At 47.9% G+C, this 12,733-nt stretch overlaps 1 protein-coding gene across 4 annotated transcripts in view; it reads left to right on the plus strand.

Annotated features, from left to right (window-relative positions):
• Positions 1–12,733, plus strand: part of CDRT4 (CMT1A duplicated region transcript 4) — a 45,160-nt gene that overhangs the window by 8,384 nt on the left and 24,043 nt on the right. For 3 of the 4 annotated variants that reach the window (XM_039227355.1, XM_039227352.1, XM_039227353.1), the window contains exon 2: positions 5,462–5,543. The exons of the other annotated variant lie outside the window; for it this stretch is intronic. In XM_039227355.1, the coding sequence (XP_039083286.1) occupies positions 5,474–5,543 (70 nt within the window). In that variant the 5' untranslated portion in view covers positions 5,462–5,473. The remainder of the gene's footprint in view (positions 1–5,461; positions 5,544–12,733) is intronic. 4 annotated transcript variants of the gene reach the window in all.

The following is a 12,733-nucleotide window of genomic DNA, read 5'->3' on the forward strand; positions in this document are numbered from 1 at the left end:
TTCTAAGACTTTTCCAAATCAGATCCTTAACGTTTTGCATTCATCTTTTCCCTATTAGCCATAGAGCTGTAGACTGATCAGATCAGTGATTCTCAAACTTTCTTGCCCATCCGTGTTGGCTGCGGGCTCAGAGTGCAGGTGGCTGAGTCTTGCCCCATAGTTTTTGATGCAGTTGGCCAGGGTGGGCCCGGAGAAATTGCTGACAAGCATCCACATGATGCCATCACCATGGGGGGTGCCGGGGTCCCTGGACCACCCTTGACAACCTCTCGTCCAAACTCCATGCTCCCTAAAAGCAGAGATGACGTCTCTCTTGTTCACCTGGTTCAGTAGGAGGCACTCAATCTATATTAAGTTAGGGGATCCCTCAGGGCTTAGGAATGGGGTGAGTGCTATGGTCAGGGTCAAGGACAGACAGGCTGTCCCCCGATCTGCTGTTGCCCCAAATCCCCAACAGCCCTGATCATGGCAGGATCAGAGCTTCTGTCGGCCAAGCAGCCATCAAGGACTCTCGACATTGTTCCCCTTTTAACCATTCCTGACCGGCAAGTCTCATCCTACATACTGATTTTAACAGCTTGGTTCAAGCCTGCGTCTACACGGGTGGAGTTTAGGCAGAATTTGAGGCAGAGGGACACGGTGACACAAGTGATTTAATGTGTAACGTCTTTCTTGGATCATGTATGCAGCCCCTGGCTGAAGCCAGTCCTTCCTCTCCACTCTCCAGCGCCAGAGGAGACGGGGTGGGGACCTGGCACAGGGCGCTCGAGAGATGGAATTGGTTAATTAATTAATTAGTTAAGTCTCGGTCCAAGCGGGATGAGCACTGGTGGCCCACCGAGCTCACACGTCTTCTGGTTCGAGGCACAGCACCCAGGCGATGCACACAGAGCCTTCTTTCTTCCTCGAGGAAGAGTGCCCCTTTCAGAACCTGCACAGGCAAAGGAAATGGAAAATCCCAGAGCATCCCGGGCCCCTCTCCATTTCCAAGGGCACTTCGCCTCTCCCAAGTTCAGGGACAGGACAGGGCCTTTGCAAGCGGGCTGGGTCCTGTGGCCAAGCAGCGGGTTCTGTAGCTGGCAGCTGCTGGCAGCACTGGCCGTGTTTGCCCAGGAGGGGAGAGGTCCCCGCGTGCCGACCGCCCAGCCTTGACCACGTTGTCATCAGAAGACAGCTCCGGAACCCCTCCTGGCCGTCCTGGGCCACAGCCCCGAGCAGAGCAGCAGACACGATGGCTTTTCTGAGAAGCTGCTGATCTCAACCCCGCTGGCTGTACATTCCTGGATGATGAGGGAGGGATTCCAGTGTTTACTTTGAACAATGTTTTCCTGTGTCTGAACCGACTGGGTGTTAAATTCTTCCAGATTTCTGGCTCCGCGTTGCAAGTCCAGCGGGAGAGAAACAGGTTTACGGCGTTTGGCAGGGGGAGCAGAAGCAGGGTCGGTCTGGGCACCTTCTGTGTCTAGAATTTCCACTTGGTGGATGGAAAAGCTGTCCGCGCCGGCTCTGTGGGCTCTGCGCCTGGGAGGGGGGTTTGCTGTGGTCCCAACTCAGAGCCCCTGTGCTTGAGTCTTTCACATTTCCCACTCTAGAGGGCAAAAGTTAGCTTTCCTTTTTTTTTTTTTTTTTGGTTTGTTTGAACCACAGCAGGGAATGAGAACAAACCAAATTGTGAAGGCCAGGCCTTGCAGTGTTTTCTCTGTTCGTATAAACCCAGAAGTTGTGCTCATAAGGAATTCATTTGGTGGGATATTGGGAAACCGGAGTGAATTCCGGTTTCCAGGGCCTGTGGTGTGAGGAGGTTTCAAGGACGTGCAGGAGGGCAGAGCTGGATGGGAGACTGGAGACCCGAATCCTTAATTTTACACAGGGGGAAACTGAGGCACGGCGCGGCCTAGTGATATGAGGGCCAGAATGTTGGGTTGGAAGGAACCATCCCCAGCAGAGCTGAATGGATCTCTCAGAATTACAGGGGTTGGGGCCTGGGCAACTTGTAACTATTGCTAGTTCTTGTTGCTCAGGAAGATGACCACACAACCACTTGGGGCCACGGGAGACATTCTTCATTGAGTGTTGATAAATCAACGGCTTTAAAGATAGAACACTTCAGGAAACCCGTGGGCTCCATTCAAAGATAAAGGGCTCTTGACTTCGACCATGCACACGAACAGTGTCTGCATTCTCATGTTCTGAGCCGTGTGCAAGGCAGGGAGATCTCTCATGGGATCCCATAAGGACTTACTCTCTGGAGAGTTCTTGAAAGCTCTAGCTTCTGGGCAGGTGCTGTCAACAGGTGCTATCAGCCTGTTGAATTGGAGCAGCCCAAATCCAAGGAGGGCATGGGGCGGACAGTGACCTTGACACGCACATCATTTTAGACCTTGTGCTTTTGGACCCAGGAAACCGGCTCCTGGATCCCTTTTGTGTGTGTGTGTGTGTGTGTGTGTGTGTGTGCACAAACAGGTAAGAAAGATTGGTGCCAAGCCTACTGTCTTCAGGACCTAGTGAAGCCCAAAGAATATTTAGGTAGTGGGGCTGGATATAATCGTTCCATGATAAGACCCGGCATTTCCATCTGGCTGCTTTCACAAAGCCTTTTTGATGCCGAGGACATTTTCACCTGGTCTTTATTTTCAATGTTTATTTATTTACTTTGATATATATAGAGAGAGCAGGGGGAAGCAGAGAGAGAGAGAGACAGAGAGAGGACAAGGATCCCTAGCAGGCTCTGCGTTGTCAGCTCAGACCAAGACTCAGGGCTCAATTCCATAAACTGAGATTGTGACCTGAGCTGAAATCAAGAGTCAGATGCTTAACTTGACTGAGCCACCCAGGAGTCTCCATTTTTATCCAGTCTTTTAAAAAAGAAATCTCTAAAATGCCAGCTTTCTATGCCTCTCAACTACTGTGCAAGACAAGTGCCCTCATGCCGTCTCTGAGTTCCCCTTCACACCTTGTCCCTTCCCTCCCTTCATCCCTGACTCTCTGGAACATCATTATGAATACCAGGATGTTGGATCACTGGCGGCCATCTTGGAGGCTGCCTACCACGGGCCTCTGGGCCAGGTTGCTGTTGAGTCTGTTCAGCTTGTGGGCCCTGACACCCCCCAGCAGTTCTGATAAGCCAGTGGCTGTGAGGGGCAGCAGGAAAGGAGCTCTGTGGTCCCCCCTCCTCCTGGGAGGTGGGTCCCTTCACTGGCATAGCCTTCTGAAGCCTTGTCAGGGGCAAATGATTCTAAATTTCTAAACTAGGTACACTTAACCTCCACTCTTCCATCCCGTCCCTCCTTCCCTCTAAGGGAAGAGGCCAAGACAGCGCTCTCTCCGACGTCCTTGCCACTTCTGAGTAAACCCTCCAGGACATGGTGGCTTTCCCCAGAGTTCATCTAGCACTCACCTTGGGCACCAATGTTATTCGGTTTTCTTGTCACCAAAATGGGCCCTGGTCGTAAACCAGAGAGTGAAATTTATGCCATTAGGTCAAGGTTCATTGTCTTCAACACAAAAGCAGAATGTCATAAATATCTTTATGGGTCACGAAATATTTCCGCCTCCATTAATTGGATCGTCCTCACGTCCTAACACGAGGCAGGATGTTTCTCCTCCTGGACGTGAGGAAACTGAGCTTCAGGTTGATTAAGTAACTTGCTCGAGATTGGACAGAAAGAAATGGATTTTAACACCAGTTCTCCTGACTCCAATTCTGTGCTCCGCCCTGCGTCCCTTTTAAAGTTGTTTGCATCCCCGAGTCTCCAGATTACTCCCAGTAGGAATCTGGCGAGACTTCCTGGCCCAGTTTTGCTGCTTAAGTCATTCTCGATCAGGGCTGCAGTGACCTGAGAAGAGAAGTAGAGCTTAGCGGGGACACGGGATGCCAGAGCTGAAGGTTGGTTGCCCGGCAGACAGGGCTGGTGACTTTGGAGAGTCTGTGTGTGTGTGTGTGTATGTGTGTGTGTGTTTCATACACTCTCATCCCTCATCTTAGGGATGTTCTACTCAGGCCTGTGTGTATATATGTGCATGTGAACATACACATGGTGCCGGTGGACATAGCTGCCTCAAACCTGCCTGGGCTCAGGAATGATCCCTGGAGGGTGCCATGTTGGCAAGGTAGAAGCTGGGCTGTTGGGACCTGGAAAGTGGGGTAAGGTGGGTGAGTTGTGGGTCCCGCAGTATGACAACAGTAGTGTTGGGGGGGGGTCCCTGAGCCCATCCTCTGACCTCTCACAGCTCCAATCTCTTCCCTGATCTTCAAGTTATTGTCCCGTTTTTGATGAGACATCTTTGATCAATTTCTGCAGCCTGAAAACCGGACCGCGTTGTTGGGCATTGGTGAAGGAGATCACGGTCCTGCCTTCACGAGGATCACGGTCCCACCAGCGGCTTCTTGCCGTGTGTCTTGGCCCTGTGCCTGCTGCTTTGCAGGAATTATTGCACGACAAAAATCCGCAGGGCCACCAAGGATGAGTTCTTGTCATTGCCTCTATTTTATAGATGAGAACACAGAGATTAGGAAGTGTACCTATCCCACTTCTGGGGGCACAGCTAAGCAGCAGCTGGGCAGTGCAGGCCCGCCTTCTTCATTCCTTGCCGCCCTCCGCTGCAAACAATTGTTCAACACCCAGCCTCGCCTTTTTAGGAGCTTTGGCCAATTCTCTTATCAGTTGCCCTCTTGCGATGTTGAAATACCCAACGATATTGCAGAAACACAAGAGCCGCCCGGAGAGAGCTGGTTTTCCTGCAGGGCTTGCACAAGGGTGGATCTCAAGGGCCAGGTCTCCGCTGGGCACAGGATACCCACACGACACAGTCCGCACCTCCCGCGTGTCAAAGAGGCACATTAGAGCCCTCGTTGTTTAAGTGGGTTTCTGACTCAACAAAACTTCCTTTTGTCAGAACTTCAAAATGTCCTGGCATGTTCCCGCACGTATTTTCGCTGTGGATGGCAGTGATGTTTCATTATACATCACTTGTGTATATTTGTGCCTAGAAAGATTCGTTTGGTGCTGGCAACTAAATATTTCTCCCCAGTTTCTTTTTTCTTTAAGTTTATTTATTTATTCTTGAGAGAGAGACAGAGAGAGAGAGAGAGAGGGAGAGAGAGTACACAAGTGAAGGGGGAGACACAGAATCAGAAGCAGGCTCCAGGCTCTGAGCTGTCAGGACCGAGCCCGACGCAGGACTTGAACCCACAAACTATGAGATCATGACCCGAGCTGAAGTCGGATGCTTAACCGACTGAGCCACCCAGATACCCCTATTCTTGAAATCTCCCCAATTTCAAGAGACCCCTCCCCTCCTTGGCCTCTGGGAGATTGATAATTGCTCTTTTCTCTTTTAACTGGAGGTAACAGTCTTCCATATATTCAATTGTCTGCTTCCCCCCAAACTATCCATATTAGTTATAATATCTTATGTTTTACAAGCGTACCTCTCTCATTCCTTCCCCCACCCCCTCCAGAAACCTAGTTAAATGAGCTACACCAGGGACTTGCAAGAGCTTCCAGATGGGAGAAGGCAGGACAAGAAGAGATCGGAAGCAGGTAAGCAAGTCTGGCCTTAGGTCTTGACCCTGGTGTGTCCTCAAAGTAGGCAACGTGTGGGCCAAGAGTTGACTGGAAATTAAGATCTGACTTCTGAGCTTTAAGAAACACAGTCTAGGAGGGGAGAGAGACCTATGCCAGCTAAGTAACATGCAGCGGGATAAATGGCCCTGGTGAGCCATAAATGGCCCCCTTGGTGAGGCGCAAGGGGGCACATGTGCAAGTCCACGTGCAGGGCTGGCCAGCTTCCAAGGGAAGAGTCCCCAGAGCAGCCGTGGAAAGAGAGATAAAGAGACATGTGGAGCGAGGGACATGCATCTAATTTATAATCGTTGTGAGGGAAGAAAACATCTCACATCCAGCAACTACAGATGGAAGATACCCCACGGTGCGGCATCGATGTAGGCAAGACCTGGCCATGTCGGGGGGCAGGGGGAGCAGAGAGGATGGGGCACATGTTGCACCAGAAAGGAATGCACAGGCGGGTTGAGAGGAAAGCAGACTCGGTCTTGAGTTCGAATTCAGTATATTTAGGCCTCATGGACTTTTCCTACTAGATAAGGTTTCACTTGGCTTTTTCGAGAAGCCTGAATCCTGGAGGTCATGGCTGCCAGCGATTGCATTGTTGATGTTTCTGGGCGCTTCGCATGATGTGTCCCATTTAACCTTTCCCAGAATCCTACAAGGGAAGTGTATCATTGCCATTTTACAGACCAGGAAGACTTCACGCTCAGCGAGAGAGGGGCAGTGATTTGCCTACTTAAAAGCAGTACTCGATGGTGCTAGGAATTGAACCCAGCTTTTGCCGTGAGTGAGCTGTTATCTGTGTGTTGTATTTATTAGGATAATGCCCCGCTTCTGCTAATCAATCTTCTTCTTTTTTTCTTTTTTTTCCAAGGTTTTTATTTATTTTGACAGAGACAGAGGGAGTGCAAGCAGGGGCGGGGCAGAGAGACAGGGAGAATCCCAAGCAGGCTCCGAGCTGTCAGCACAGAGCCCATGTGGGGCTCGAACTCACAAACCTCGAGATCATGACATGAGCTGAAGTCAGACGCTTAACCGACTGAGCCACCCAAGTGTCCCTGCCAATCAACCTTCTTTTGTAGTAACTATCGCCAAGTCAGCTAGTCCGTGGTTTCCTCTGTGCCCTACATGCGTGTGTAGCTGCCTTATGTTTGGATTCCCCAAATCCTTAGTAATTCCAGGGGCAGCCGCTGTGGCAATGGCTGAACATTCATTTACTAATGCTTTTGATCCAAGGGCCTGGGGACAGAGAATGTGATGAATGAGATCCCTGCTCTTATGGAATCTGTCTTCTAGTTAGTTAGGAGAAAATAAACAAACGAATATCTCATAAGATATATATATCAGTCAGAGATGGTGTGATGCACGGAACTGAAATAGGAGATGTGGTAGTGGCTGGTGGCTACTCTCTGTTGTCATGGAAGTCCTCGCTGAAGAATTCACATTTAGGCTGGGTCCTGACTCATAAGAGGGAGAGACCCATGTGGAGATCAGGGGAAAGTACATCCGAAGCAGAAGGAAAGGCTGAAGAAGGATGTTAACATGGGAACAAGCTTGGTGGGCTTGAGAAAAAGAGGAAGGCCAGTGTGGTTCTGCAGTGAGTGGTTGTGGGGTGGCTAAGCCCAGAAGGATAGGCGGGGGCTAGATCAAAGAGACCTTTGTAGGTCAGGGTAAGGAATTTGTGTTGCATCCTAAATGGAATGGGAAGCCATTGGGGGTATTGGAAGTGGAATGATTTAATCTGACTTATATGTAAAGAAGATCACTCTGGGTCTTCTGGGGAGAAGGAATTGTAAGGGCGAAAGAGTGGAAGCAAGGAGACCAGTTAGCACGTGTTCAGTGGTCCAGAATAGATGTTGCTGTCTTGACTGGGGTGGAGGTGAAGAGGAGTAACATAATGGCAGAGGGTGGGTGGGGAGAGGGTAATGAACTGGTTACACTAGGAAGCAAGAAGAATCAAAGGCAACCTTGAGATGTTTGAATTTGGCGAAGTGCTGAACGATGATGGCTTTCTCTGAGATGGAAAAGACCAGACAGGAACCTTTTAGGGGGTAAGGTGAAGAGCTCTCTTTGAGCCATCAGAACCTTGACATCCCTTTAGATTTACAAATGATGACATAAAGATGGCAGTTGGATATATACGTTTGGTCTTCGGGGAAGGGGTCAGGCTAGTCGTAAGATTTGGCAAATAGATGAGCTTTGAGGCAACACAACTCATTGATGTCATTTTGGGGACATGCAATGATAAAAAAAAAAAAAAAAAGAAAGGAGCCCAGAAATCATCTGTGTGGAGACTGAAAAGGAGGGGTGGGAGTGACATGAGAGGCAAACAGGACTGTGTGGTGTCAAGTCACACACTTGGTGGAAGCCAAGTGGGAAGATGTTTCAGGAACCTGAGGGTAGTCAACTATTACCCATGACCACTGCATTTTGGAAGATGATAAGAGAGAAGCTTGGGGTACAGTGGAGAGGTGTTTTTTTTTGACAAGATCATGGGTACTTTATCGTAATGGGAGGGAAGGCAGTGTGTATGTGTCGTTCATGAGATCTTAAGAAGCCACTATTGATGATAAGGGTGATGGTACAAAGGGAAACCAGTGTGCCAGAAACTGAGAGGCAGAGGCTGGTAACAACCAAGTATAGTCTGATAGGATGAGCTTCCAAGGACTAGGGAAGAAAAAGGTTTGAGAATGGCAGTGGGGATTAAGGGGAATAAACACCCACCTCCAGGTCCAGAAACCTGTGGGTCACGAGGGGAAAAACAGCCTTCCCTCCAAAGGAAAGAGGGTCTATTCTTGGGTGGTGATTTGACAAATCATTCTTGGTAGAAAGTCCCAGGGACGTATACGGTGAAATGTCTCCACATTTCAGCTTCTTATCCTCACCTTTTCAGATTTTGAAATCAATTTTATCTGTTTTCTCAAGGCTCCAAAGAAATCCCATACCTTTTGATCCTTGGCAGTTTTCTTCAAGTAATGTGGTGGATGCCATTTGTAATAGGGTCGTTTTTTCCCCCTTCTATCAAGAGCACAGGGCAACAGCAGGGTCCCTCCTTGGGAGGGTTAGGAAAGGCTTCTATGAATGGGTGAGTTATGCTCTGAGTTTTGGGGACATGAAGACCATTAGAAGTGGGAAGAGAGGAGGACTCAGGACAAAGGCAGTGGTACGTGCCCAGGGCTCGGCCAATGTGGGGAATGGCGGGGTGGCCAGTGCGCACACCTGTGTGTGCAGGGGGACAGTCGTGGTGATAGGAGCCCAGATTGGAGGGTCTTTTCTGGGACTAGATTTTGAGGAGCGTGCATTTTATCTCTAGGGAATAGGTAGCAAATACGTTTTCAATGGAAGCGGGACACGATTAGGACCTTCTTGGTTTTTCTCTGATTAGAATGTCATGCCTGGCATAGAGCTCGAATAAGCACTCGATAAATATTTGTTGAATGGATGAAGGGATATATTTATCAACGATGCTTCTTGCAGCCGCGTGTGGAGGATGAGCCGGAGGGAAAGAGAATAGAGGTAGGAAGACATATTGAATTCGGGGCGTGAGAGGGAAGGAGGAGTGGAGTTTCTACTTTGAGTGTCAGGAAGGTTGGTGACATCATCGACAGAAACAGGGCATGGAGATGCAGGTGTGTGTGGAAGTATGGGTATAGTAATAGATACCGATTTTGGCTTTGAACAGGTTTAGATATGACGAAAAGACAAAACACTTAGAGAAATTTGTTTAAAAATTAAAAAATACTTATTTTGGGGAGAGTGTGAGTGCAGAAGGGGCAGAGAGAGGGGGACTGAGGATCTGAAGTGGACTCTGCATTGATAGGCTGACAGCAGTGAGCCCAATGTGCGGCTGAGCTGAAGTCGAACACTCAACTGACGGAATCGGTGGATGTTTAGGTGAATTATCAAGGTCTTAATGGTACTAAAAACATAGAGTGATATGGTTTGGGGGAAGTGGTTTTGACCACGCTTAGTGGAAAATTATTAATAATTCAGGATGCCAATACAATAATTTATGATGGGATATATACCAATGAGTAATCTGTTAGGTCAATTTTCAGAAGATCATTGAGTAAACAAGACCAAAAGGGACCACTTTCGTCAACCCATAGAGCCAAGGTGGCACTCATCCCCTCAGAAAACAAATATGGATGTTCCCAAGTCCATGGCACCTTCTCCTTTTGCGCACTACTGGAGGAAACTTGTAGACTTTGGAAAGATCTTTTCCATACTTCCTTGCTTTCTCGCTAGAAAATAGGGCACACAATTTGGCAATTTCTTGATGGCTCAGGGACCTTATTAAGAATATGTATGATTTCTATTAGGAGTGATAATGCTGGAATGGCCTCGTTACAACTGGGGGCTGGAGTGGGGAGTTAGAATTGGTGGCCCCTTCACTAAATGGCTCATGGTCACTGTGCTTTTATAGGAAAGTGGTTTGCTAAAAAAAAAAAAAAAAAAAAAGGAAAGTGGTTTGCTTTTTGAGGTTCTTTCGTTCCTTCAGCTGTTGCCCAGAGTCTTGACAATGGGCTGGAAGAGTTTGTACCTCCTTGTCTGGAGGCTCAAAGACATTTGTTGAGTGGCTTTCACTTGGCTCCTATGCCTTGAGCTCCAGGCACCATACCTTGAAAATTTAGAGTACTTTTCATTGGTCTCATTGCTATTTCCTTGCTAGCATATATAGTCTTTTTCTTAAATTACAAAAATGCTTATTTATTTTGAGAGAGACAGAGAGTGGGGGGGAGGTCAGAAAGAGAGAGGAGCCAGAATCCGAGGCAGGCTCTAGGCTCCAAGCTGTTAGCACAGAGCCAGAGGTGGGGGTCGAACCCACGAACCATGAGAGACCATGACCTGAGCCGAAGTCGGATGCTCAACTGATTGAGCCACCCAGGTACCCCAGATTCCTAATAGTTCACTCACTTGATGGATTTCTAGGCAACCTCTAGCATAACTGAGGAATCTCTAAGAACAGGAGAAAATACAATCTAATGTTTGGGCAAAACAGATGGATTCAAAAGGATATGTACATTTTGTGGCCATAATCACGTACACCATGACTGAGAGCACAAAGATAAATGTTGTGTGATGGTAATGGGATTGTGAGAATCAAAATTAACCCTTTCCAAACTTTCTATAACGCTGATATATAATTTCTGTTATGAGGCCACATGGGAATAAATACAGCAAAACGCCACCGGCCGTCATCGACATGATACATGCCTTGAATTGCTTTTCTAGGAAAGCTGATGGTTTGTTCTGGTCCCTCCCCACAATCTACTAGTGCACGATGGGGGGCTGGCCACGTGCGGGAAGGAATATGGGACGCTGCTAATCAGATAGGGCTGTCTTGTCGCGATGGTGAAATTGACTTCCTTCACCCCACCGTCCACCTGTAATTGTGCAGACTCCCCATCTTCAAAGCTTTCCTTCCTTTGTCTCAGTGCCAAATGTCACATCTTCCTTCTGTTTCCTTTCCACTTTGTACGTTGCCTTCGGACTAAAGTTATTGCTGACTATGAATGAAGACACCCAGGACAAAGTACAAGCTCTCAGTTTTCAGGAGGATGGTTTGTTTGGATGCTGGCTCCAGTAGGGACAGCTCACCCCCAGACATTTGAGAGTTTTGCTTTCCTCATAACTGGGAGTTATCTGTGACCCAAGAGTTGGGTGCAATGCCTTCGTTTTGTTTTACCTTCTGCCGGCAACTGGGATAAACTATGTGATACCCAGGACATGCGATCCACAGACTGATGGAATAATCGAATCCTACAGAAGGCAGTTACCTTAGGGCTTTGCTCTGAGGCCAAGTCTCAAATACAAGGTCCCTTCTTCGAAACAAACACCGTCTGGATTCCTAGTGCTTTGAGCATTTCAAAAGGGGGTGGCCTGGCCCATTGATTGAGGCCAGTCCTGGGAAATGTCTTTCTGTTTCCCTTATGTGTTCTCTAGGTTCACAATGTCCCCATTGTTCCAGGGTAGCAGGACTTCCTTTTTCTGATTGATTAAATGCTGTGGGGCCACACATTTTCATAGTCCCCATTGCTCATGAGCCCGCTGTCTGGCAGAGAGAGGGTCTCCAAGCACAAATTGCCGAAAGCCTTTCTTATTCGGTTTCCTGAATGTGAAATTATAAGACTGTTTCTTGCAGCCTGTTTTTCCCACATCTTTCTCACCGTCTCGCCTATTCATTTACAAGTGTCCCCAAAATGTCCATGGAAGGAAGACGTTGAAAAGCTCTCTCCTCTGATCACACCTGTTTGGCTTGTTCTGGAAATATCATTTTAAAATTTGGAACTTGATCTACAGATAATATGATCACATGTGCTTTCTGCCTAATGGGTCTTCATATTACATAATCTTAAAAAGGAAATTTTAATATTTATGATTGGCTATTCCATAGTTCTACCAGGTGGGTCTACAATGCCCAATGCTTCTTCCTGTAGTGAATTTGTGAAGTGTTCGTTTAGCCAACTCAGCACTGTAGTTCGTAGGCAGAAGACATACCATTTGGAAACGAGCTCTAAGGTTTGCATATTGGAAGAAGAATGTGGGCCCTGATCATGTCACTCAACATTTGAAAACATGGAGGCTGGCATTTAAACTATGCCCATGATTTCCCTTGTCTTTCAAGACTCACCATAAACATCTTCTCTTCTCCAATCTGTTTCTTGACCTCCCTCCCAACCCAGGCTGAGTAAGGAAGCTTGTGGTCTGTCTAATTGAAGGGGCTGTGAGTTCCTTGAACCAAGGCTGTGCCTCATTCTGCTTTGTGTCTCCACCACAGTACCCAGTACATGGAGTTGCCCAGTAATCATCTGCAGAGTGGCCGCTGTGGCTTGCGTTGGCCTATGTACAGGGACTTCTCTGCTTTTTTTTTCTTGATGATAAAGACAACATGATTATTCTTGTCTGATTTGTTATTGGCACAGTAGGCAAATCTGCCTTGTGAGCCTTTGACATTGAGAAGGGTAGACCCCAAAGCAAGAGGTGAATGTGGAGAGTTCACAGGGTATTTGGGGTGAGCGCAGAACCCACATGCATTACAAGTGTAGTGCTTGGAACTCCATGTTGAATGCATGCATGCATGAATTGAAAGTCCATGGCCATAGGTACTTGAACTTTATTTCCACTCTGTGTCTCTCAAGGTATGCACACAATCATAAGAGGAA

The sequence above is a fragment of the Hyaena hyaena genome, unplaced genomic scaffold, assembly GCF_003009895.1.
Source record: "Hyaena hyaena isolate Hyena2069 unplaced genomic scaffold, ASM300989v1 scaffold_27, whole genome shotgun sequence".
NCBI classification, from domain to species: Eukaryota; Metazoa; Chordata; class Mammalia; order Carnivora; family Hyaenidae; genus Hyaena; species Hyaena hyaena.